The 27,218-nt window shown below is 43.0% G+C and overlaps 1 protein-coding gene across 1 annotated transcript in view; it reads left to right on the forward strand.

Moving 5' to 3' along the window:
* Window positions 1-26,997, forward strand: part of SEL1L2 (SEL1L2 adaptor subunit of ERAD E3 ligase) — a 109,723-nt gene extending 82,726 nt beyond the window's left edge. Inside the window, exons 11-20 of the mRNA XM_043479521.1 lie at window positions 1,650-1,718; window positions 2,849-2,926; window positions 7,472-7,534; window positions 8,099-8,186; window positions 11,259-11,407; window positions 12,519-12,684; window positions 12,801-12,875; window positions 17,280-17,452; window positions 26,535-26,663; window positions 26,803-26,997. Coding sequence (XP_043335456.1) covers window positions 1,650-1,718; window positions 2,849-2,926; window positions 7,472-7,534; window positions 8,099-8,186; window positions 11,259-11,407; window positions 12,519-12,684; window positions 12,801-12,875; window positions 17,280-17,452; window positions 26,535-26,663; window positions 26,803-26,922 — 1,110 coding nt within the window. The 3' untranslated portion in view covers window positions 26,923-26,997. The remainder of the gene's footprint in view (window positions 1-1,649; window positions 1,719-2,848; window positions 2,927-7,471; window positions 7,535-8,098; window positions 8,187-11,258; window positions 11,408-12,518; window positions 12,685-12,800; window positions 12,876-17,279; window positions 17,453-26,534; window positions 26,664-26,802) is intronic.
* Window positions 26,998-27,218: the final 221 nt, after the last annotated feature.

The raw sequence follows: 27,218 nt of genomic DNA on the forward strand, positions 1-27,218 counted from the left end.
ATGAATCTCCACTGGTTTCTATTTTTAAACCAAACAAAATAAAAGTCCTTAGCCTGTTAATAATATTGTCCCATCACATTTTAGCACATCTTAGCTTTTGAATGTTCTACTTCAGCCATACTGAAGTAACGACTATTTCTTGGACACACTTTGGACAGTCCCATCTCCATTCTTTGCTCATGTTGTTCCCTCAGCCTCTGATGCCCTGTGTGTGGTGAATCCTCTCCATCTTTTGTGTGACCTTTATCATATGAGCCCTTGTTCTTTAAACCATGAAGGCAGAGTGCCAAGTGCATGGGAATTGGATTTAGGCTGCTGGCAGGATGCCAATATTGGCTTCTTGACTCCAACTGTCACTAAATAGCTCAGATATTAGTAATACCTTCTTTACAGTGCCGTTTTGAAGATTAAGGAAGAAAAATCTTATAAATTGCTTAAAAGAACTAGGTACAATTTCTGTTATTCTAAACCCCTCTAATTCTTCTTAGTGTTCCTTTTATTCTACCTTTCACTTATTGTCATTGCTATTTACGTATACTTTTTCACAGCAGTGTTGCTAAGAAGCAAAGTAAGCACAGTGGGTTTTGTTCACCTATAAATCACCTGTGATACCTAGCATATTACCATACGTATGGCAGGTATCAGTCAAGATCTTGAAAGGATAAGTGAAGAGGAGAAGGATGGGTGGATGAATGGATCCATAACGTGATGAGGTCCAGGATGGTGGCTTTTGTGTTTACTTTATGTCCACGGCAGACCGACTTGTGGACATAATGTGTACAGCTCTCAAATAAGTTGCCGATATTTCTAGAGAAAATTTACATATAAAAGAACTACCTAGATTTCTTCCTTAAGCGTTCTCTTCTCTTTGGGAAGGGGCAGATCCTTGCCCATCAATTGCAGATCCTTACAATCAGTCAAGGCTTTTTAAAGAGAGGAAAGTTGTGTCCTACTAAGACACTTTGGAGCGTGTCTTCATTTCTCATTCCTGGGACTTATTTCTTTAATTCTCCATGAAGTCTCTGAAGAGAACTTAGGAGGAGGCCTGAGGAATGAGGCAGCAAGAGACAGGTCCACTCCCGTGCATTTAGACTGAGCATTTCATTTAATGTTATGACCCAGAGAGAGTCAGGTTTTGCTGGCCCCCTCTGATTTTCTTTGGAAAGAATTGGTCTGAGGTCACCTCTGCAGAGAGACCTGGTCCTAGTAGGCAACCAGGCATGTCTGGTCTTATTCCCCCTGCACCGTAAACATTAGGATGCTGTATATCCAATTCTGCCAGTTACACAAACTGTCTTACACATTAAGTACATACTGTCAACATACAAGTGTAGTTTTTTAAAAATAATGGAGTATTTAATTCTACAGCTGGGATTTATCTCTCCTCCACAAAGCAACATGCCCATGATGCCTTTCCAAATGTGAAAAACAAGCCTTCACATTCTAAAACTGTATGTATGAAATATATATTCATCTCCCACTCTTCAGGTTCATGACTGAAATAGCACTTGGAGTTGTGAGTGCCTTAAACCAAGTAGGCATTTCACAGATATTTTTTAATGCATGTCAAATGAAATAAAATTTAATGCAAAAGCTATTTTACAGGATATGTTTATAACTGTCAGTAATGCTGTTCCTTTTCTCTCCAGAAAGCATTATACTACTTCTTAAAGGCAGCAAAAGCTGGGAGCGCAAATGCTATGGCATTTATAGGAAAGGTACAAGCTTCATCTTGATCAATAGTTTTCATTTCTTAAAACCTAGTAGTACAGCTAACTGAACCAGTGTAGGGTAATAGGTCTGCCCACCTTTTTCATGAAAGCAGCTAGGCAGGGCCTTCAGCTATAAACTGACGGAGGTATTCTTGAAGTGACAGTTTGGGAAGAAGTCCCATACAATAGTGGTCTTTATCTGGGGTACCAAAAGCAGTCTTTTTTTAAGTTTTAATTTTATATTGGAGTATAGCTGTTAACAATATTGTGACAGTTTCAAGTGGACAGCAAAGAGACTCAGCCATACACATACATGTATCCATTCTCCTCCAAACCTCCCTCCCATCCAGGCTGCCACATAACATTGAGCAGAGTTCCAAGTGCTATTCATTCTGTCCTTGTCGGTTATCCATTTAAAACATAGCAGTGTGTACACGTCAGTCCCAAACTCCCTAACTATTCCTTACCCCAAAGCAGTCTTTGAAAGTACCGGTGGCCCAGGGCTCCTGGCTGAGCGTAACTCAGAGCCCTCCCCATGAACCCCTGGCGTATAACAGGAGATCTGATCTAGTTGTACATCAAACCCTGGGAGAGACCTCCCCCCAGTGCGGTGCCTCCTCCCACTGTCCCTGGAAGGAGAACCAGCTCCAGACTGACCAAAGGACCAGGTCCTCCCTGGCTGATGGGAGGAGCCTTTGTGGAAGGTTCCTCTGGAGAGGCCCCTTCTCTCCTTCCAAGACCGCTCACTCCCCTGCGCACTGCCCTTGGCTCCCACAGCCAGTCTGTATCAGTAACCATGGGGACAAGTGCCCGGCTTCCAGAAGTACTACATACAGTAAATTTAGATGCAAGGGAACATGAAAAAAACACCAATAGGATTCTTTTCTCACCCTTAGGTGAGGGTACTCTACAGTGTGTGTACTAGATTGTATCCTTAATTTTTCCTTTTATTAAAAATGAGGAGAAATTCAAATAACATAAAATTAACCATTTTAAAGTGTGTGCTTCAGCGACATTTACTACATTCAACGTGTTGTGCCATCATCACCTCGATGTTGTTCTAAAACATTTTCATCGCCCTCGAAATCTTTAGTTTTTACATCTTTTTATTTGTGTGTGTGTTTCTTTTTTTGTAGATGTATTTAGAAGGAAATGCTGCAGCACCACAAAATAATGCTACTGCTTTCAAATACTTTTCTATGGCCGCTAGTAAGGTATGTACCCAGCCCGTCCTGCAGACACGTGAAAACATTTGCCTGTATTAACATGCAGACTGGGGCTGAAGCGTTAACTCTAAAGCCCCGTGCCAGATTAACGGGCCTGGGAGGAGCGTAGGGTCCTGGTACAGAACGGTGTCACTGACAATAAAATAGGAGGTTGGGGTAGGCACAGACCCATCTCGCCTTCTTGGTAAATGAAAGATAGCATCCTAGCTGGAGGCCAGACAGAAGCTCAGCATCCCCTCCACCATGTAGTACATGAGGCCATCTAGCTCAGGAAACAAAAGAGATGAGGGCAGAGCAAAGTTACTCAGTCAGTAACTACGGTAAGGTGAGTAAAAAGATAACCAAGAAATGCCCAGTTTTCTCTCCTCTGACCTTACTCAAAAGCTCTGGCTCAGGCAGAAGACTGTCCAAGAGCCAGGATGAGATGGCTGAGAGCACAGCTCTGGAGACAGAATCCCTGGTTCGAAGGCCAGTCCTTCAGCTGACTGTGTGACTGTAGACAGGTTACTTAACCTCTCCGCATCTCAATTTCCCTGTCTATAAGATGAGAATATAAGAACACTTGCCTCATATTGTTGTTTTCAGGATTTAATGAGTCAACAGTTTTGTGCCTCATATTAAAAATACTTGAAGCAGTGCCTGGTGCATAGTACGTGCTGTGTGTCAGCTATTACCTTTCTAAGTCTGGGGCCCGTTAGGTAGAGTGAATTTCAAAGCATATCCAAGGCAGAAGGGATTGGATCTGTGAGGAAACAGAGGAATCACGGAGTGTGGCTCCTGCCACTGAGGTGCCTGCCTTGGTTCCTAAGCTCAGTGAGGCTGGGTCTGTCAGGTGAAGTTTAGCAGGCTCCCCTAAAGCCCTTTGGTGCATAAAAGACATCCTCAGAGCAGCACCCACCACCCTAATGTTGGAGAGCAGCCTTGATGAACGTTCTATCCCGGCGGGGTAGGAAGCCTTTTGTTGTCTTACACCATCTTACTGCAACACTGGCAGTAGAGATGTGCTCAAATGGGGAATATTTTCAACTGTTCATGCCTTTTAAAAGCCCACACGCTGCTTTAGGAGCCTATTTATAAATGACTAGCACCTCGGAACTGCTGCTATTATGGTGTAAATTACTGAGAAGGCTGGTAGTCGGCTCCCCTCCCTTGTAATTTATATGAAATTGTTGCTCAGCAAGACAGTCATCCAGAATACCATTAGATTAGGGTGACGAGGAGAGCAGACTGAAAAAGAGGCGGGATAACAGAACAGCAAATAGTGCTGGTCTGTCGACTAGAGGAGCAAAACGCCAGGGAGCTGAGTGTGTCAATGAACCCAGCCCCCAAGCTGTCCAGGGCTGTGTAACCAGTTGTGATCTGTCCTAAGCCTGAGGAAATCTAACACTGTATTTAAGGTCGTTCTTCTGAATGGCACCAGGTAAACACGAGCATGTAACCCTTTATCATCTCCAGGAGAGTTTATTAGACTTCTCCCTTGGACTCACTACCAGAGTGTAGAGCTTCTGTCTGCCACTCCTGCACACGTGTACGCTGCTCTTTTTTAAACCTTTGGGTGACCATCTCTCGGCTGTGCTGGGTCTTCACTGATGCACAGGCTTTTCTCCAGTTGCAGTGAGCAGAGGCTCCTCTGTCGTTGCGGTGCAGGAGGGGCTTCTCATCGCGGTGGCTCCTCTTGCAGTGAAGCACAGGCTCTAGGGCACACGGGCTTCAGTAGTGGCGGCACATTTTCAGCTGCCCAGTGGCATATGGGATCTTCCCAGACCAGGGATTGAACACAGGCAGATTCTTCACCACTGAGCCACCAAGGAAGCCCCATAATCTTCTTTTACTGTTTTTTAAATGGGCCAAAGAACTAAACAGACATTTCTCCAAAGAAGGCATACAGATGTTTTGTTTTAACTGCTGCTTTTTTAATTTGTTTCCAACTCATATCAGTACCAGGATGCAAAGTTATGGATTTTCTGACTTGTATCTTACTCAGAAACATGAACAGTCATCGACTGTGATGCTGGGCCCAAGCTGGACCATATTCTCCTGGTTTTCTCTCTCACGACCGTGGACACGGCAGCCAGCTCCATCCTCACACTTTTGCCATCCCCTCTCCCTTCCCAGAATCATTCTGAACACCCATCCCCTGCGCAGAGCTCAGTCCTCTGTCCCTCCACAAAGCCTTCCCCGCCTCCCCAGCACACTTCATGCTCTCCCCCTTCTGAACGTGCCCTTGTCTACTCTAAGACCTACTAGAACTTCACTGCTTCTACCCTGTGCCTTCCCTCCTCCTGCCTGAAGGCCACGTCTCTCCACCGAGAGTACCGCCGCGGTCTCAGTTCCTCATAGGAGTTCCTTGAGTATTTCCCTAATACGAGCATCTGCTCCCTAGGTTTATGTCAGTTCATCTCAGCAAGAGCACTGAGCCCTAAGTGGAAGTTGTGTATAAGGAGAGGGATTGCCTACGCATATGTTTTTTTTTTGGCTTGGAAGGAGTTTTAAAAATTAGGAAATTTCATATCAAAATCTGGATGTCCAGCTTTTCTTGGAAAATGAGAAGAGCTGAGCACATGAGGGGGCCGTTCCACGTGAGGACAGTGGGCCACAGCAGAGCGGAGGAGGTGCCGCTGCCTTCAGACCTGCAGGCGCTCTTGGCTCGCCCCGGTCTCCACCTCTCCCCCATAACCTGGCTTACACACGTCTTACATTACCAGCATGGCTCTGGGGGCATCTGAGTCGGCTGCTCTTGATCTGAATGTTCTGAGCGGGTTTTGCTGTTGCTTAGTCGCTAAGTCGTGTCTGACTCTTTGTGACCCGTGACCCCATGGACTGCAGCACGCCAGGCTTCCCTGTCCTTCACCATCTCCTGGAGTTTGCGCAAACTCGTGTCCATTACTCTGGGCCTTAAACCACTGGTGAGTCGTCCAGTGAGCCCCTGGGTCCCCAGGGATTCTCTTAAAGAGAGAAAGGAATTTGTCTCCACTAGTCTAGCCTTTCTCTTTCTGCCTCCTTCCCTTTTCCTTCCTCTCATTTCCCTTCCCTCTCATTTCTCTCAACATCTAAATAAAGATAGGGACTTCCCTGGTGGCCCAGTGGTTAAGACTTCTTGCAATGCAAGGAGTGCGAGTTCAATCCTTGGTTGGAGAGCTAAGATCTCACAAGCCCCAAGCCCAAAATACAAAACATGAAACAAGAGAAGCAATATTGTAACAGTAAAGACTTTGAAAATGGTCTACATAAAAAAATATAAAAAATAAATAAATGAGGGTAGCTAAAAGGAAATAGATTCAACACTTTACCACATGCATCACACTAGGCTTTACCCCCAGAGCAGACTGTCCCCAAACTTCTGGGTCTACAGGTAGACATAGTCAGGGGAGAAGAGAGAAGAGGACGGTAGACATATACCAGCTGTTTGAAATGCACATAGATTGTCCTCAAGAATTCTTACACTAGCTGGCCCTTTGAATATAGATAGGTTCAAAGTTAAGCATCTTGAAATAGTTGTTGAACTATGCCGTCTCTAGTTATGTGCAATTTCTGTCTCACTGAGGAGTACTCTATCTGTATCTGCAATAATTACATTTCAATTGTTAAATTATTAAAAATAATTACAAATGAATATGTTTAGGCAGTAAAAAGAAATTTGGAGAGTTTTCGATCAGAACTTAAGTTTCTAAGGAAATACTATAAACCTAATAAACAGTAAAATTTGAATAAAAAAACATAGGCCAACTGTGCTTTACCATCCACAATGGCTAGATTGAAATCCACAGTCTCTAAAATGTTATTTGGCCACTTACATCAACCTCCTTTGCCCAAAGCAGGTAACAAGTGTTTAGATAGGCTTCTCCCTTCTGAAAAATTCCTACACATCCTTTAAGACCCAGCTCAAATGTCACCACCTCTAACGACTCATTCTGCTCAGTCCTGCAGGCAGTTGAGTGTCCCTTTTCTGGGGTACCCACAACACCGTCCATCTGTTTCCACTATAGGACTCACCGCCTTTGCCATGATTAAGAGGTCTTTCTTAGCGGGTCAGAGCCCACGGACCTGTCAGGCTGTCTTTAGCCATGGCAGGGGCTGTCTGGTTTGCCTCATTATCTTTTGACTTTCACCTCCTACCTCTGCCCGATGCCTGTTGTGGAGTCTCACAAAGCAATCCCTGAAGAAATGCTGAATGAAAGATTGGGACAGAGGTTCAAGAGGGAGGGGTATTTGTATACTTATAACTGATTCATACTGTTGTATGGCAGAAATTGATTTCATGTCATAAGGCAATCATTCTCCAATTTTAAAAAAATGTAAGAAAAAGAAGATTGGAGGAAAGATGTGACTGTCATTTCCCTCTTTTCTGGTCAGAAGGGGGCTATAGAAGTGTGAAAAAAAGTAGAGAGGGTCAGAATAATGCCAACAGCCTAGTTAACCTGCCTTAATTCACTTCCTATTGTGCGTGTTTCAAATTTTGTGAATGATTTTGCAATACTTTTCCTTATCATGAATTCTTCTAAGACTTTACTTCGATTTTTAAACCCATTCTAGGGCAATGCAATTGGTCTTCATGGGCTCGGTCTTCTTTACTTTTATGGCAAAGGAGTTCCTGTGGTAAGTTAAATAGTTTTATCATCTTCCATGTTTCCAGAAAATGACTAGGGTGAAATTGATGACCATTGATTAATTTAAAGGAATTAGTCTCTATTACCTGGTTTGCCAAGGTATCATATCTGATAATACAAAATAAAATAATCCAGTGAAATATTTGCTAGAGACATAGAGTAATCTTGTGACAAGAATAACAACCCCAATTAATATCTTAGAATCATAGATTCTAAGTAACCTTAGAAATCATCTAACCCAAGAGGATTTTTTTTTTGGATAGATAAATTTGTCTTCTTAGTTTAACTTCTGTCTTTTGAGTGACCTTCTCCCAATATCTAACAGAACCTATTGTCAGTGTAGGAAAAGACATAATTTACAATGATAATGAGATAATTATTTCTTAGTAGAATCTAATATAATAATGAAATAAAATGTGTAACACTTCTGACACAATTTTAATTAGCTTAAATCACATAGGGCACTAACCACACTCTTTAAAAAAGTGGAAGGCAATTGTTACCATGGAGTTATGCATGTACCTTTGAGTAACAAAGTGTAATTATCTTGCAGAATTATGCAGAAGCGCTTAAATACTTTCAGAAAGCTGCGGAGAAGGGATGGCCCAACGCACAGTTTCAGTTAGGCTTCATGTACTACTGTAAGTACTATACATGTGGCTGCTTTACTTAGGATGACAAATGCATCATTAGGTCTGCTCCTTTTTTAACACAAATCAAAGGGTTGGTGTGGATGGTTTAGACAGAACAAGCAGGCAGCAATTTGAGGAGGAATTTGAAGAAGACAAGGAAAAGTACACTATTTGGGGGAGGGAGCAATGAGGTACAACCAGAAAGTTCACCTTAAAAAGCCAAGTTTGAGCAAGTATGAAACTCACAAGAAAGGTCAAACTTGAGAGAAAGATTTGGGTGGCATCAACATATAGGTGTTAGTTAAGAGTAGCCGAGCTTCCAAAGGGAACGGAGAGAGAGTGTGAGAGAAAGAAGTGGTAGGCCAATATAAGAAACCTGGTGATCCCAGCCCAGGCTGGATGCATGAGACAAGTGCTCGGGCCTGGTGCACTGGGAAGACCCAGAGGAATCGGGTGGAGAGGGAGGTGGGACGGGGGATCGGGATGCAGAATACTTGTAAATCCATGGCTGATTCATGTCAATGTATGACAAAAACCACTACACTATTGTAAAGTAATTAGCCTCCAGCTAATAAAAAATAAATTAAAAAAAAAGAAAAAGAAACCTGGTGATCCTTGGCACCATATTGAAAATATGGGCAAAGAAAGAGTCATCACAGGAAGACTGAAAATGCACAGTCACAGGGATGGGGTGGGGAGGAGGTTATCTTAAGGAGGACAAGGGGTAGAAATGTCAAGAAAGAGTAAATGAATGATACTCCGCTGAAATTCAGTGAAAAGCCTGGTTCTCATTTTTTGAAAAAAGTGGAACTTATCCGTAAGGAGGATGTTTGTGAGGTCATCGAACTGGTTGAGAGGGAAGCCAGATATAGTGGGCTGAGGAGTACATGCGAGGTGAAGAGGTCAGTCAGTCAGTTCATCTCAGTCGCTCAGTCGTGTCCGACTCTTTGTGACCCCATGAATCGCAGCATGCCAGGCCTCCCTGTCCGTCACCAACTCCCAGAGTTTACCCAAACTCATGTCCATCGAGTCGGTGATGCCATCCAGCCATCTCATCATCTGTCATCCCCTTCTCCTGCCCCCAATCCCTCCCAGCATCAGGGTCTTTTCGAATGAGTCAGCTCTTCGCATCAGGTGGCCAAAGTATTGGAGTTTCAGCTTCAGCATCAGTCCTTCCAATGAACACCCAGGACTGATCTCCTTTAGGATGGACTGGTTGGATCTCCTTGCAGTCCAAGGGACTCTAAGAGTCTTCTCCAACACCATAGTTCAAAAGCATCAATTCTTTGGTGCTCAGCTTTCTTCACAGTCCAACTCTCATGACCACTGAGAAAAAACCATAGCCTTGACTAGAAGGACCTTTGTTGGCAAAGTAATGTCTCTGGTGAAGAGGTAGATGGGTCCAAATATTCTTGGAAGTGTAGTGTGCCTTTAAATGGAGGAGAGAAATGAGATAATAGCATGAGGGAGACCAAGAATCAAGAGAAAGTTGTTTTTAAGATGGTGAGAGACTTGAGTATAATTTTTTGCAGAAAAATGAAAGAGAGTCAGCCAATGGAGGCGGTTAATGTGTCACTGGGGAGATGAGATAATTGATGAAGAGGTTCTGGAAAAATTTAGGTGGCATTTCTGTTCTTACCTGACCAGTGGCGAATCTGCAAGTATCTGATCAGGTCCAGGGAGCTTTACTAGCTTTGATAAAGAGGAGGGATTTCTCGTCCTCAAAAACTGGAGAGATGATGAAACAAATGGTGCAGTTGTAAATCTAGGGAGAGAGGCAAGTGAGGAAAGATAATGAGAGGATTCCTTTAGTGAGCTCAGAGGTACAGTCATTATCTGAGAACAAAGGTGGAGTGATTGAGGTAGGTGATCTCAGAAAGCCTTGAAGATTTGTAATCATTTTTGTAAGGACTGAGGAAGCGATTGGCCAAGACACATACCAAGAAATCCAAATGTATCTTGAGTATTCTGTCTCAGTCCGTCCCATCAGAGGTGGAACAAGGGCAGGAGCAGATGCATCTTCAGGAAGCCAGATCTGGCCTAGAGGTCAGCTGGCATTTTCCACAATAGTCCAGCTGGAGAGTCTGTTCTGTACATCTTGGAAGGTTGCCTGAGATAGCCTGTCCTTCTGGTTTATTCCAAGTCCCAGCCCCAGGATCCATCAGCTTCCTCAAGCTTCTAAAATTAAGGTAACAGTTATGGCTGATATTTAAGTCTTGATATGTTTTTACTCATTTAGTCCTCTCAACACGTCTTGCGGGGTATCCCACAGTTTATGGATGAGCAAACTGAGCCATATTGAGGTCACAAGTCTTACACGACTTGTGTCACATGATCACACACTCAATGGATCTGGGATTCTAACCCAAATGAACTACCGGCAGAGCTGCTGCTCTCAGCAGCAACCCAGCACTGCTTCCAAAGGCTAAGAAATGTTAGAGCTGGGAGGCAATGTCAGAACCACCTAAAGAAAGCCCTTCCTCTTGGAAAGGATATGCCCCAAGGTGCCCAAGTCACGAAAGGAGTAATGGGAGAACCCCGACAAGAACCCCAGCTTCTGGGAGTAGCTGATTCTCCACACCATCTCCAAACACCTCTCCTTGCCCCAGGCATGAGCTGAGTCTGAGCTGGGCCCCTTGGAGCTGGCAGTCGCCTGCCCCAAACTCCATGGTTACGTCTGGGAGGAGCTATTCTGGCCCCCTGGTATGGAAGGACGACAGTGATGGTAGCACACGTCACGGAGGGGCTTCTGGTCCCCAGAGACTACCACTTGGCCTCCTTTCCATTAACTTCTTTAACAATATGTGCCATATTGAGGAGACATTTTCATGAGACTAGACAGTCCTTCTCCAGTTTGCTGAGTGGGCAGAGAATACTCATTTCCACACTCTTACTTCTAATCTAACTCAACTCCCCCACCCCCACCCCTGCAAATAGTGGATCGAGAGTAGCTTGACTTTTGCCTGACTCTTCTCAACCTATTTAAAATAGCAGGAATCACTATGACCATTACATGCATAGATTATAATGTAAAAAGATAATGTAAATAAGGGGTGGCTCAAAATGATTTTTATTTTTCAGCTGGCTCTGGAGTATGGAAGGATTATAAACTTGCCTTCAAATATTTTTACTTGGCATCTCAGAGTGGGCAGCCCCTAGCCATTTATTACCTGGCTGAGATGTACGCCACAGGAACAGGAGTGTTGCGATCATGCAGAACCGCTGTGGAGGTAAATCAAGAGCTGTTTCTGAAGTACTTTTCATTTGTCACACAGAGGAGGTGATACTGTCCCTAAATTGTGGTGCCTTTGGTTTTATACATATTATCTTGTTTCTTCCAGCTGACAATGTGAATACTGACATTTGCCAGAGAGGAAGAGCAGTGATGTAACTCAGCCTGGGAAAGGGGGGCAGAGAAGCAATCTTCCCTCTCTCTTGCATTTGGCTTTTCATCAAGTTCAGAGCTCTCCTCAGAATTCAGTCAGGGAGCTCTGTTCCAGTCTTCAATCAAATCGCCAGGGCAACTTGGCACTTCTAGAGGGATTGGGAGCTGCAACTTGGGAAATGAAAGGCTTGATTTAGCCTAGAAAATGTAGCCCACTTCTTCCCGGAAAGCAAGGTCCTGAGGGTTCTCTGATGATTTGGATGACACCTGAGAAAGTGAATTCTTTTAACCTGGAATAGTGGTACACTTTTCAAAAGAATGCTTTTAGGATCTTAATGTCCTTCATTGATTTATTAAACACTTCCCCCTGTGGTATAAATACCTCCACATTGTAATCTGACCCCTCTGAAATTCGTTTCAAAAGCTGCCAGCTAATAATCTATCTTTAGATTTGCTCCTTTGCCAACCCCCTAATGAATTATGTATGCTAACCTCTTCTGGTTACGTAAGCGCTGTTCGGCTCAGTTGACAGTTGTCCCCATACCTCCCCACACCTCCCGCACCGTTCTGTCACCTGCACCCTCAGGCGCTGTCTTCCCCTCGTCCTCTTTTCCACATCAGCTGCCCGGTAAGGCCCTTAAAAAAAAAACAAAAAACAGAAGTTGATACATTCTTGTCCTGCCAAATAGTCTCCAAGTCAAAAAAGTTTATTACACAAATTTAAAATAAGCCCCAGGAACTTTAAGCTCAAGACAAATAAAATACACACTTTTATAATCTTTGTGCCTGTGAAAGGTATGAACTCCTCACCCTGAATAATTTTCAAAAGCCATGCTTCAGACCAAAAATCCTGGCCTGACCAGCCAGGAGGAACTAAAGACTAATGTCAGTTATCATTTGCATGGAATGACACGTATTAGCTAACTGGTCTGCTTGATTTTTCTTTCCAAACACAGCTTTATAAAGGTGTCTGTGAACTAGGCCAGTGGGCTGAGAACTTCCTGACAGCATACTTTGCTTATAAGAATGGTGATATAGATTCTTCTCTGGTTCAGTACGCACTGCTTGCAGAAATGGGGTATGAAGTAGCTCAGAGCAATTCAGCATTCATTTTGGAAACTAGTAAGATAAGTTAAAATTCTCTGCATTCCCTAATCATACATATGCATATTTGACTTTACTACAGGGGCATCTTAAGCCTTCCTAATGGAATGTCTCCTTTTTTTTTTTTTTTTAAGAAAAGGCTAAAATTCTTGAAAAAGAGAAGATGTATCCAATGGCACTTCTCCTATGGAATCGAGCTGCCATTCAAGGTATCCGAACTAAGATAAAAATAAGCACTGTCTGGCCCATGTCCACTATTATTCCTCTGATTTGCTACAGCTGAGCTCTTGGATGCATAGGCAGAAAGGTGCAGAATATCTAGTACATGGTATTTCAAACTGATGATAGGGTCAGTCTTTGGTTGGAGGTCATTTCCAGAAATTTCTTTTGTTATTCTCAAAGTCCCCAGTTTAGCATATGGCAGGAATTTTTCTATGGCGCTGTCTCCAGGGGACCTAAACAGTTGTCTGAAACATGACAGTTTTACTCAAGAAATCAGTTTTCTTGGTCTCGCTTCAGTCACTCATTTGCTGAGGTTTTTTTTTTTTTTAAACTTATCAGAGATATTATCTATCTTTCAATGAGTTTATAGATAAAATTACTTATGGCTGTAAGACTTGCTTGATTCTTCTTTTAAAATATCACTTTGAAGATTACCACAAACTTCAGATCCTTATTATAACAATTAGTATGGTAGCATCAGAAAAAAAAATTAATTAGCAAGATCCACCCCTCCACCCCACTTCCTGGAGTTCCTAGGCCCCACTACAGGGATCACATGTGATGAGGAAGGTAAGATAGGGTGGTGGGGAAGCAGTGGCAGGTGGCATTTGCATCACTGTGTCTCATTCCATTCTTTCCCTAAAATCATATTACCAGAAGCAGAGAGCTTCTGCAAAGCTGTCACTACTGGCATTTGGATATGTGAGGAACTGTCTTATAGTAAGAGAGCAATTTTACTTCCAATTAATTTCTTAAAGTCACCTCATGCTATGGTCGAATCATCCCTTTTCTCCAAGAAGTGAATGGGATAAAAAACAATTCTCAGTTGATGAGGCAGAAGAAAAAGTCACCGTTGGTGTCTTCTTGGATCCAGCCAAGCTGCTACCACAGCGGCAAGCCATCCGTGTGATTTTAGTGAGAAATTCCTGAAAAAAGAAAAGCCCGTGTTTTCTAAAATTCAATGAAGACCTTGTTTGGAGTGGGGAAACAACCACCAGCAATCTCTCAGCTGTGGCAAATCAGCTCAATTGTAGCAAATACAGGTTTACCCCAAGCCATAAAATGCTGCAGAAGCTGCACCAGGGGAAAGAGATCTTGAAAACAAGAGGACATTAATATTAAACAGAATTCACCAATATAAAAATGTCAGACCACTAAAAATAATTATGTGTCAAAGAGAGGTCAGACATGAGTGTCCCTGAAGATGTAGCCACTGAGTGGCTGCCTCGAGGTGAGGAAGTCTAGTGGTAGAAGTTAGGCTTCCGGTCAGTCACTGGTGGTGCTTAGCTTCGGGAGCTGCTGTATGTGATGAGGCTGCTGAACCATCAGGATGGTGAACTGGAGGGGAAATCCCTCCCCCTGACCCTCTGGGAGCCTGTCAGGATTGCCACCTGCCCCCAGTCAGTCCCCTGAGTAGAGCGGAGCCGAATCCGCTGGAGAATCTGCTTGTTCACAACCTTTCATTCTTAGAGACCTCCGGGGTCCTGCTTACTGCTTGTAAAGCTAAAAAATGCAGAGTCCTGTTCTTTTGTGGTTATAGTGCAGACAGATCTTGGGGTCAAAGGTTAAGGCAGCTTTGGGCAAAATTAGAGATGGAACAGGTTTCTCTTTAGAACTCAAGGCATCTCTTGCCTCTCCAGGCCCCTCCGGGCCCCTCTTCTGGGTATCATTTCTATAAGGTCTTGCCCCCAGCTACCTGTACATTTTGAAGTACCTGGGAAGCAAACCCTAACAACTAATATCTTTGGCAGCGTAAGCATTTTATGACGTTACTTCTACTTATAGAAAGCTAAAGCTGGTTTACATTTTAGTACAGGATTCCAAAAGGTTAAAAGAACTTCAGAACCCAAAGGAATCAATTTCAAAATTTTGTAGGCTTTGTATTAGGTCAAATGGGGAGAAAAACTTAGAAGGAGTCCTATAGCCCTTAATGACATGGACCATATCATACAAGGTTACTTTCCGGTTTTCCAAGTAAGCCTAGACTGTGCATCAGGGTTGGCCACAGTTGAAGTGGATGTCTTGCTTGAGCATCCCCTCATCTTTCCAATCAACATAGTCCTAATGACTGAAAGCATGGGCCCCAGAGACCCCCTTGGAGGTCATCCCTAATTAGCCTTCAAAAGGCTGAAGTCTCACATCTTAAAAAGTCATGTGAATTTTTTCTACTCCGACATGAATATTTTCATGTTTGTTAGAAGTTTAGATTGTAAAATACTTAACATCTGGGCAAAGCATTTTCTAAAAAAGTTCCCTACCATGTCTATCCACTCATTCCATAAATATTCATCAGGTTCCGTTCCAGTTCTGGGACTGTATTAGTGATCAAGAGCTTCAAAGTTTCCTCTCATCAAAGAGAGAGAGAAAATAAACTAGTAAACAAAATAATAGTAATACGTGCCGTGAAGAAATAAAGCATAGAGATGGGACAGATAGTTTCTGGAGGGTAGTCTGACAAGGTGATCAGAGGAGGTGCTAGGCAGGAAGTGGCATTTGCAGTGAGATCAGAAGGATGAGGAACTCCAAAGAAGCCAGGCAGAGGGGCTTAAGGAATCTTAGTGCAGGGATCCTGAGGCAAGGATGAGCTCAGTCTGTTGAAGGAATATGAAGAAGGCCAGAATATACCAAGAAAGTGACAAGCGATAAGGATAGTCAGGGAGGCAGAAGACAGACAAGGCATCGCTTGCAGGTCGGGTCAGGAATCTGGATGTTATTCCAAGTGCAAAGTGAAGGCGCTTGAGGGTTTTCACACAGGGAATAACATGATTCCACTTTACATTTGGAAAAAATCATCTTGGCTGTTGTAATATTCCAGGATGAGACTAGATGGTAGAGGAGAGGGCAGAAAATGGCTGTGTTTTAGAGAAAGAGGACTTGCTGATGGATTTGATAATAAAAGTGAGGGGAAAGAACTGGGGATAATTCTCCTAGATTTACGCCCTGAGAAGTGGGGTGCTGGCACTGAGAGAGGAAAGAAACTGAAGATTTTGTTTGTTGGAAGGGGTAATGGCGTGTTAAGAATCTCTACTGGATGTCTCAAGTTTGAGATCCGGGTAGCGAAGTCAAGAAGGCACCTGCAAGAATCTGGAGCTTATGAGAGACAGGACTGGAAATACAAAACCGGGAATAGTGAACGTAGAGAGCTGTGGAACTAGATGAGATGACGTGCACCATCAGAGCAGACTGGTGGAGAGAGGAGGGGAAGGCAAGAGAGGAGAAAAGAAGGGAGAGAAGCTGGAGGAATAAAATCAGTGATAAGCCCTTACCAGTTCGACATTTAGAAGTTAGTAGAGGAAGTCAGGCAAGAGTCTGTAAAGGAGAGGCCTGTGGGGCATGAGGGAAGTCGAGAGAAGCAAGGACTTGGGCAGTTAGGCCCAGGGATTCCAGTGTGGCTTAGCGGCCCAGTGCAATGAAGACAGGGATGTTGCCAGGGGTTTTGGCTGCATGGAAGTTATCGACCACCTTGAAAGTTGCAGTTTCATGGAGGGGGAAGCAGAAGCCAGGCTGGGGTGGGTTGAAGAGTATGTGGGAGGAGATGCTTTCGAGACAGTGAGTATAGAACACGCTTTTGGAAAGGCTGAGTGTGAAGTAAACTGAGAAATGGGACGTTGTGCCAAGGAGATGCCGTGGGATGAAGAAATGGGATGAAGGGTTTGATGTCATTCACAGAAGATACCAAAGGGTGTTTGTGTGACTGATGGGACTAGAAAGGGGGAGAAGCTGGCGATGCCGGAGAGCAGAGCTTCTGCAGGATTGAAATCTGAGAAAAGAGGGATGGGATCCAGTTGACCTACCTTCAGAAAATGAATCTAAAAGGTAAAATTAATAATGTTATATTCTGGGACTTCCCTGGTGGCACAGTGGATAAGAATCCTCCGGCCAATGCAGGTGACACTTAGTTCGCTCTCTGGTCCAGAAAGATTTCACATGCTCTGGGGCAACTAAGTCCATGCACCACAACTATTGAGCCTGTGCTCTAGAGCCTGCGAGCCGCAGCTGCTGAGCCTGTGTGCCACGACCACCGAAGCCCCTGAGACGCCACGGCAGTGGGAAGCCCCCACTCTCCGCCCCCAGAGAATGCCCACGTGCAGCAATGGAGACGCGGCATGGCCAAAAACAAACAAAAATATAGCGGCGTGTACATGTAAAAAAAACTTTTTTATGATGTTTTACTCTTTAAGAACATTTGTGCCATACCGTGGAAATTATCCCTCAATGAAGACAGCTAGCATTGTGTGTTATATCCATAAATCATATCTAATCCTGATTGTGGGATTCTAAGTGTGTGGTTTTTTTTTCTTTTCTGTATAGATTATCACTAGGTTGAGTTACTAGGGACTACACCTGAATCATTTGAGTTCTTCTTCTTCTCTTTCTGGTATTTCCATCAGGCAATGCATTTGCTAGAGTGAAAATTGGAGATTACCATTACTATGGCTACGGGACCAAGAAAGACTATCACACAGCAGCCACACACTACAGCATCGCAGCCGACAAGTACCACAGCGCACAAGCCATGTTCAACCTGGGCTACATGTACGAACACGGTTTGGGCATCACAAAGGTAATGGTGCTGGTAATCATCCAAACCTAGCGGCAATGGCTGCACCGGCAGGAAAATTTGTAAATGTTTCCCATTTCGTTGATGTCATCAATGGAGAGAAGACGTCGTCACATTTGCTGAGTCCCCCCACAGCCCAACACATACTATGAGCCCTAACATAGGCTCCATAAAACCGGGTTTATTTTCTCCATGACGCCTTAGGACATAACTAACAAGTGGAAGAAATCTGGACTGCGTGTGGTGTGTGTGAGATAAGTCATGTCCGATTCTCTGTAATCCCATGGACTGTAGCCTGCCAGTCTCCTCTGTTCACGGAATTTTCCAGGCGAGAATCTAGTCTTGACCGATCTGATTCATAGTGAATTCATGCTTTTTCCAGCAACAGTAGTGGGCTCTACCCCCACTCCCTTCCACCTCCAGGCCTCTTTCCATTACTTTCCATTGACTCTGTAATAAGCTAAATGGGAAAAGAATTTGGAAAAGATTAGATACATGTATGAATCCATGATATGAATCACCTGAAACTAATACAATATTGTTAATCAACTGTACTCCAAAAAAATACAAATTTAAAAAAATCTGTACACTAATTCTCCAGCTCTCAGTAGTAAGGAAAAAGTGAGAGTGAGGTCCCAGTTGGATACTGGGAGGTGCTTTGATCCAGAAATGTCTTTTGAAACACCCGCTGCGTAGATGACACAGCGCTGAGAGCTCTAGGAGGCCCCAGAAGATGGATCTACATCCTTTAAAAGCTACACTTGACTTGAGGAGATGAGACATATTCATTAAGAAGAGGGCTAAAACTATAAGGGAATATTGAGCAAATCCTTTAGTAGGTGTAATTAAGGCAGAAGATGGCATCGGGGTCTGACAGGGTGAGAAAGGTGTATTAAATATCAGTAATGAAAATAATAGCCAGGTGTTGGTGTATTGTGGGTACCACCTCATTTAAGTCACGTTACCACTCAATGAGGTGCATCCTATCATTGGCCTCCATTTTTGCATCAGGAAACCACAGAGCAGGTTAAGTCACAGGACCGAGTTTGCAGGGCTCATTGGTGGTGGAACCAGAATTTGAACCCAGACCTATCTGACCCCACGTTTCTGGTGGGAAGAGCGGGCCCTGCATTAATGCATTTTCTATGCTTTCTTCTTCCTTCCAGTTGTGCTAGTAACTGGGGAGTATTGCAGGGAATTTCCTAGCTGACAGCCACTCCCGTGCACACTGCAGCAAGGGCTTCTCGTTCAGGTGCCCACAGGCCAGTGGGAGACATCCTTGCCTTTCTGTGCTCCCCACACCTGCCTTTTGCCTGATGACTCTTCATCTTCCCGGCACGCTAAGTCGTGGAAAGAATGTCAAATCCAGATGCAGTCTGTTATCCCTGTTCTTAGCAGGTGCAAGTCCCCGGTGTTTATAAAATGGGGGCAGAGGGGACGGGACCAAATAGCTAAATTGGTTGATTCTTCGGATGTTATCAAACCACACTCCCTCCCTCCCAGCTGTCATCCACATCTGTACAGCAGAACAGTGATACAAGGCCTGCCCCAGGCTTTAAGGATGAAACGAATATGCCTTTGTGAAAGGGCTTTGTCGAGAAACAGTGTGTGGAATGGCTGTTATGTAGATCAGAAGAGAACTTGAAGGATTGCTAAATCAGGCTTCAATAGGATTAAAGCTTTTGTTCCTCATTCCCCATGTAAAACTTAATCACATTGGTGAGAGGAGCATTGTCTGTATAGAGGATAAAGGTGACCCCACCCCGTGGGTTAGATTCAGATGAGCTCTCCTGCCCCCCTCCTCCCCCCGTGAGTCAAGGAGGACTTGACGTGGCGACCTCACCGCGGAGAGGTCCTCTAGCCCTGATTCCCCTCAGCGGGGAGAGCGGCTCTGTCCGGACACAGGGTGGGCCGGCTGCACAGCCAGCCTGCCCCCTCAGGGGCTTCGGTTTTCCTCTGCGGAGCTACTGCTGGGCTCTCTCCTAGGCACTTTCTTCACGATGTCAAATAACAGCTGTCGAGACAGACATTTCATCCATCTAGAAAAGACTTTGAAGTTTCTCTCTAGTCACATTTCTGTTCTTTTCAGTCAGGGTTCTTGTTAAATCACGGGTAGTTCATTTTGATCAGTCTCTCAGTCACACATACATTTTTTTCCTACAGAAAGTCTCCACATTTAACCAAAAAAAAGAAAAGCTGCGCTTAACCTCAGACCTGGACACAGAAATTTTAGATTCAGTTAATGAGGAGACATTGCTCTTTTGTCTTTATTAATTTATCTTGTTTAGTAATTAGTAAAATAATAACCAAGTACCCAGAGGCCAAGTTCAATTAATCTTGCTATCTTGCCATCAAATTAATGACGAGATATCACTTCTTCTAATTCTTAAAACAAATATGCGGATAATTAAAAGCCCAAAGCTTGTTCCAGGGATGTTTAATGAAAGCAAAGCAATTAGGAGAACAGGCTTTGATAGCACCCAAGTCATCAAGTTATTATGCCTGTCTTTAACAAGGCTCTTCACCATCCTTTGTGTTACTTAAACCTCATGCAAACCAGTGGAAAAGATGAGTCTAACATTTTTAACAGGATTTATCAGAGAATCAAACAGGGTTTTGGTAAACTCTGTAGTTAAGCCTTCTGGAAGAAGAAAGGTACAAATCAACTCTTGGTAAATCAATGCAAAAATATGGGTTATTTTTCTCATCCTTCTTTAGGAGCAGATTTGGGGACTAGGGTGATATAGTTAATCATCCTAATGGCTTCATTGAGAAACATCTCAACATCTCGTTCTCCAATATCTGACTTCAAGTTAAGCTCGCTCGACTTAAACTGTCTGTTCTTTTGTCCTTATCCTGGTTCAGGCCAAAGTGTCTGTTTGTTGTAAAGGCTTCTCGGGGGTCTCTCATTCTAGCGTTCTTCCTTGAACTAACTGTATGGCAGAGAAAGCTCTGTCCGCCGGAGATGTGTAATCGCCGATGGAGGAGATACTTGCTGCTGGGATATGGCTCTTAGTCTGAGACTGCACTTCCCAGCTCCCATCACATCCATGTGACTACTCTTCACTGAAGGAATGGATGTGAAAGGGAAGAGTGTCATTTCTGGGCCAAGGCTGCTAAGAAGACGGAGCTTCTCCCAGAGGCTGGAGCACAGAACCACCCCAGGAAAATTTACCACCAGCCAGTAACACCCACAACGGACGGCTGAATGTGTTACACCACTGAAACGAGGGGGTTTGTTTGTTACAGATGTCAGCATCACTTCGGTTAACGTACATACAGCTAGCAAAGCCCCACCAGGTTATTCTTTATACTTTAACAGTATAACTCCGGTCTTGTTACTCTGCCACTTAACTTCCCCCAAAGCATGCGTGCAGGCACACACACCCACAAGGATATAAATATGAGCAAATGCAAAAATAAAAAAGAATCTTACTGACTTTCTATTGCCTAATGAAGTCCAGACTTCTTACCCTGGCATTCAAAACCCTCCTTGACCTACCCTGCCTTGGTAACAATGGCTGGATGAGCCACTATTTCCCTGTATGTCTTCTAGGCTGCTTTTTCTTTCCCCCATGCCCTTAAACTGCACTCTCCTGACTTTAGGTCATATCACCCCATTTGCTGGAATGATCTCCTCTCACATTTTTGTCCATTGAAGACCAATCCGTTTTTCAAAGAATAGCTCCAATATCATCTCCTCTGTGAATCCTTTGATGAATCCCTAGATTTAAAAGACATCTGATTCTAAACTTCTGTGGTACCATGCCTTGCTTTTTCTTTTTTCTTTTTTTTTCATTTATTTTTATTAGTTGGAGGCTAATTACTTTACAATATTGTAGTGGGTTTTGTCATACACTGACATGAATCAGCCATGGATTTACATGTATTCCCCATCCTGATCCCCCCGCCACCTCCCTCTCTACCCAATCCCTCTGAGTCTTCCCCATGCCTTGCTTTTCTTCATTCATTTACTTACTCGGATATTTATCAAGTTCTTTTTTTGTGTCCAGAAACACTGTGTGTGATTCTGGGGATATAAGAGCAAGGCCTCCTTCAAAGGGTTCACAGTGCGCTCTGAAGAGCCATATCCATAATGATGGCGGAAGCGCAAAACAGTGTGTGTGCACACAGGAGAGAGTGAGGGAATGAGAGTCACTCAGTCGTGTCCCACTCTCTGCGACCCCAGGGACTGTAGCCTGCCAGGCTCCTTTGTCCAGGCAAGAATACTGGAGTGAGTAGCCATTTCCTTCTCCAGGGGATCTTCCCAACCCAGGGATCAAACCTGGGTCTCCCGCATTGCAGGCAGACTCTTTCCAGTCTGAGCCACCAGAGAAGCCTACTACTAAGAGACATTTCCAAGTATAAAGACAGGTCAACTTAAAAAATATCAGCAGATACATGCTTGACTTTATCTTATAATCTATCGACAATACATTAGAATATGTAATGGATCCATACACTTTTTCCAAAGGAATACCTGAGACAGAAGTAGCAATAAAGTTATACATGACAATCATCAATCAGATGAAATAATTTAGGTGAAGCTTATCTCTCTTGAAGAGATGGGGACTGGGCAACTGGTCAGGAAGGAAATATAATGTGCTTTTAACTTTGTATGAAAAATAATGTTCATTTCCATGTTGCTTTTGAACTGTGGTATTGGAGAAGACTCTTGAGAGTCCCTTGGACTGCAGGGAGATCCAACCAGTCCATCCGAAAGGAGATCAGTCCTGGGTATTCATTGGAAGGACTGATGTTGAAGCTGAAGCTCCAATACTTTGGCCACCTGATGTGAAGAGCTGACTCATTTGAAAAGACCCTGATGCTGGGAAAGACTGAAGGCAGGAGAAGGGGTGACAGAGATGGTTGAATGGCATCACCGACTCGATGGACATGAGTTTGGGTGGACTCCGGGAGTTGGTAATGGACAGGGAGGCCTGGCGTGCTGTGGTTCATGGGGTCACAAAGGGTCAGACACGACTGAGCGACTGAACAGAAATGAACTGAATCATGTTGCTGAACATAGTTCTCTTTTTGCAAAATAAATCCTCTACTTCAAATTACTGTCCGAATGTTTTAAGAAAGGTTATGACTCTTTCTAAAAGATGTATATTTTGTCCTGTCATATTTCTGAGAGGGCCATTTTAATATCTAACTTTAACTTGGCTTTTCCAGAAAATAACTCTGTTCTGGTGTTTAAAGCTTCAGCTCTAACACTCCATAGTTGGTCAGACCAGACAAATGAGAAATAAAAATGCCTCATGCCATAAATACTTCTATTTTTGACAGATCTATTTGTGGTTTATTCAGTAGATGTGGTTTTGTTTTACCTGCAGGAACCAAAAAACTGTTATCTTGTATGTCTAACTATAATATATTGAAATTCATTTCCAAAGGCTAATTTCTTCTCACTTTTTGTCTTAATTTGGATAGATTTTCTTGTCAATATCTTAAAACATATATGCTTTCTTCCATTTTAAAGAATATCCATCAAAACAACAACAACAAAAATAGCGAAAAAAAACCCCAAAATAAAAATAGTTTCATGTGTTTCTTACTCTCTCTGTCAAAAAAACATTTTAGAACAGAATCTGACAGTACGAGTCCTCAGCCTGAATCAATAGTGTTTTATTTTACAAACCTGTAAAATCTCAGCTCTGCCACTTATAAGTCATATGAATTTGGATAAGTAACTTAAGCTCTCTGTGTCTCAGTTTTTTCATCTTCAAAATGGGGTTAATATCATCTGCCCTAGAGCATTATCATAGGGTTTAAATGACACCACAATAGAGATGGCTGTTACACAGTAAATATTTATTTAATAAGTATTAGCCATTATTATCAGAGAAGGCAATGGCACCCCACTCCAGTACTCTTGCCTGGAAAATCCCATGGACAGAGGAGCCTGGTGGGCTGCAGTCCATGGGGTCACTAAGAGTCGGACATGACTGAGTGACTTCACTTTCACTTTTCACTTTCATACATTGGAAAAGGAAATGGCAACCCACTCCAGTGTTCTTGCCTGGAGAGTCCCAGGGACGGGGGAGCCTGGTGGCTGCTGTCTATGGGGTTGCACAGAGTCAGACACGACTGAAGTGACTTAGCAGCAGCAGCAGCAGCCATTATTATGCAATACTGTGCAACCACTAAAAATAAAAATCTTATAGACTAATGAAATATCTTAGAATGTGGTATATTGCTTGAAATATATTGTTAGCTTAAGAAAACAGAAGACAAAGTATACACAGTGAAAAATTCCTAAATTAAAAATATGTATATATGAATATAAAAACACTGAAATGCCAGTAGGATGTGTGTGGAATATCAGTAGTTATCTCTGTACAGTGAGATTGTGGGTGTTTTCCCCTCATTTGTTCACCTCTATATTTTCAAAGTTTCCACCAATTTAACATATTTATAATAAGAAAATAAGAATGGATTATTAAAGAAACTATCTCTGTCCCAGTATAAGAAATTTTTGATGACACCCAAAGATTCTGGGCTGGAAAGCCCCTGCATCATGTGATTGAACAATTTTCATAAATCAGATACTTTATTGCTGGAGAATTCTGTATCTTTGACTTGTGAGCAACTTTTGAACATGTGAGCATTGAACAGGACTTCAGCACACCTGACATTATAGTCAGAAACATGTAAGAAGTCTATAGCTCGGTTTACATAATCTCCTAATCGGTGAATTTAAAGCAAAATAAACTCAAATATACCACAGAAAAGTTAAACGTAAGTGGACTAGATGTGTAATGGACGTATTTAATGAACCTTGGGAATCACCAAAGCACTGTTTATCAAGGGGAATTTTTGTGTGGAAATGATTTTGATTTTTTTTTTTTTTAACCAAATAAGATCAAAGAACAAGGAGTCTTTTCCAGGGTCTAGTAATAAAATTTTCTTTCTATGAGTTGCCTTAATTAGCCAGAAATGTTCAGGATTTTCTTTCTCTGGTAATTTTAAAGAAAGACTTTCCTATCCCATCCCACCACCTCTGCTAATGGTGTGGCCGCCTTGGCCAGGAGCCAGCTCATCCCACTTGAATGGTACTTCTCTGCTATTTTTTATTATAAGCCAAGCGATTGAATTGTTATAGTTGTGCCCCAAGAAATGAATTAATAACTCTTGCTGGCTTCAAATAAGAAGGAATGCCTGAGATATTGACACAGGCTGCCTTTTTCTGAACATCGCATATTCAAGTTAATATGCCTGTCACGTGTGGGGGTGACACCACTGTTATCATCTGTAGGGTGTTTTCAAATGAACAGCCATTGAATTTGTTGGAATTAGAGACACAAATTAGAGTTTTTACAACATCCATTTTCTCTGTTGCCAGAAAGATTTGTTCTGAACAGTCTCCTGAATTTTAAGTATTTTAAGCAGGCCTTATTCCTCTTTCTCAAACATGAATTTACCAGTCCACAAAACTTTGGAAAAATTTAAGAAATGGCAAGCAGAACACAGCCGAGAGGACACCACCCAAGAAATGTGTTTAGCCGAGGCTTCGGATTCACAACTATTAAGGCCTGTGTAACAGAAGTCTGGGAGATGGAGGGGAGAGACATGCAGGATGACTACAGTTTGTGAAAAATTCTTCTCCTTCCCCTTCTTTTGAAAATAATCCACAGGCATCCAAGCAGAGGAGATCTTTAAAAGCAATTCTACTTAGCCTTCTCATTATTCTGTTTGGGGAAACAAAACAACTATAAAGCAAGCGAAAAACAAGCCGTAAGTAGGTGAAAATGAAAGAGAAACACATTTTGATCTGCCATGGCATAATTTAATAGGAAAAAATGTTCCTAAAAATATAGTATGTCATTTATGGAATCAAATTCCAGCCTGAGAGCCAAAGTAGTTTATTCACTCATTTCTCATTTATTCACTCATTTGATGTGTTATCAAAGACTTACCATGTATTCGGCACTTCATTAGGCACTGGGAATTCAGGGGCAAACAGGCAGTTCAAACCCTTGTCTTCAAGGATCTGGAGACAATGAATTAACACATCCGATACCTTCAAGTATAATAAGTACATGAAGAAAAGTAGGAACTTTAAATGTTTACCACTATCTGTATTGCCATTTGTTTTGGGAGCTGTATTGTTAACGTCTGTTCTCCTGCCCCTTTAATTGGAATCATAGATCTGGTTCAGTGAAACCAAGAAAGCTCTTTGGAGACTGTGTTGATTTTCTATGGCTGCTGTAACAAGTTACCACAAACTCAATGCCTTAAAATCACACACATTTATCTCACTGTTTCTCTAGATAAGAAGTCTAAGTGAGCTCGACTGGGCCCTCTGCATGGGGTCTGCAAACTTGAAATCAAAGCTGTGGTCCTTACGGAGGGCTCTAGGGAAGAATCTGCTTCCAAACTTGTTCAGATCATTGTCCAGATTCAGTTTCTTGTGTTTATATGACTGGTGGCCCCATATTCCTTGCTGGCTGTCCTCATTCCTTCTCCTGTCCAGGGGTCCCTTCCAGCAACAGGAAGTTGAGTCCTTCCCATGCCTAGAACCTCTGACTTCTCCTCTGCCACATCTCTCTGCCTTTCTCTTCTGCTCTGTGAGAAAACTCAGTGTTTAAGGGTTCAAATGATTACACTGAGCCCACCAGGTCCTTCAGGACAATCTCCTTACCTTAACGTTTGAAACCTTATTTACATCTGCAAAATTTGCTCTGCCATTGTAACATAACATTTTTTTAACATTCATGTAAAAAAAATTTTTAATAGACTTTAGCAATCTTGTTATTATGTTTTATCTTTTTAAAATTATTTGCACCTTAGTTGCAGTATTCGAACTCTTAGTTGCAACGTGTGGGATCACGTTCCCCAGCCAGGGGTTGAACCGAGGCCCCCTGTGTTGGGAGCTCCAAGTTGAGTCTTAGTACTGGACCACCAGGGAAGCCCCATAAGGTATTAATAGGTTCCAAGGATTAAGGCATGAACATCCTGGGATGGGGGTAGTGGGGGAAGCATTCAGACCTACCAAAGATAAATTTCAAACAGTGGCTTTCACTTAATTATGCCTAAAGAATCTGTGCTTAATAAGTATGGGCTGTTCTTCTATTTCCAGGACATTCACTTGGCCAGGAGATTATACGACATGGCTGCTCAAACAAGTCCAGACGCTCACATACCAGTGTTCTTGGCCCTCATGAAATTGCAAACTGTGCATTTGCTCCAAGATATCCTGTTTTTTAATGTAAGTTTGTCTCAAATAGGTCCCAAATCTCTGGAAACTCCAACGAGCAACTCTTGGGCAGAGGGATGAGGGGGAGATGATGTTCTGAATAAAGTGGGAGGCTTGGGTTTATTTTTGACAGAATGTCTCTTGCCTGCAGTTTACAAGGAGATGGAAATGGATGACATTGGACAACACCATTGGACCATACTGGGATTTATTTGTGATTGGCCTAATTGTTGCTGTGCTGATCTTCTTGCTTAAAAATCGCTATGGGTAGGATCTGGACCATAGAAAAACCTGCTCATGGGAACCAGTCCACTTCAAGTTATCTTCACTAAATAAAAAACTTCCCCATCAGACTCAGGAGCCTGCTGCTGACTTCTTATACAGGCCTTGAGGGAAAATGGACAAAGACTGGGACCTGTCCTCTAAGGAACCATTTCAGACCTCCTGCTTAGCTGAGATGACTCCTTGTGGGGAGAGGTTTGTTGGAGACTCATCAGCTAAGATTCCCTTACAGACTTCTCGTCTTGGGGCGCTCCAGTCCCACGTGTTAGTCGCTCAGTCATGCCC

Source organism: Cervus canadensis, chromosome 10 (assembly GCF_019320065.1).
Source record: "Cervus canadensis isolate Bull #8, Minnesota chromosome 10, ASM1932006v1, whole genome shotgun sequence".
Lineage (NCBI taxonomy): Eukaryota > Metazoa > Chordata > Mammalia > Artiodactyla > Cervidae > Cervus > Cervus canadensis.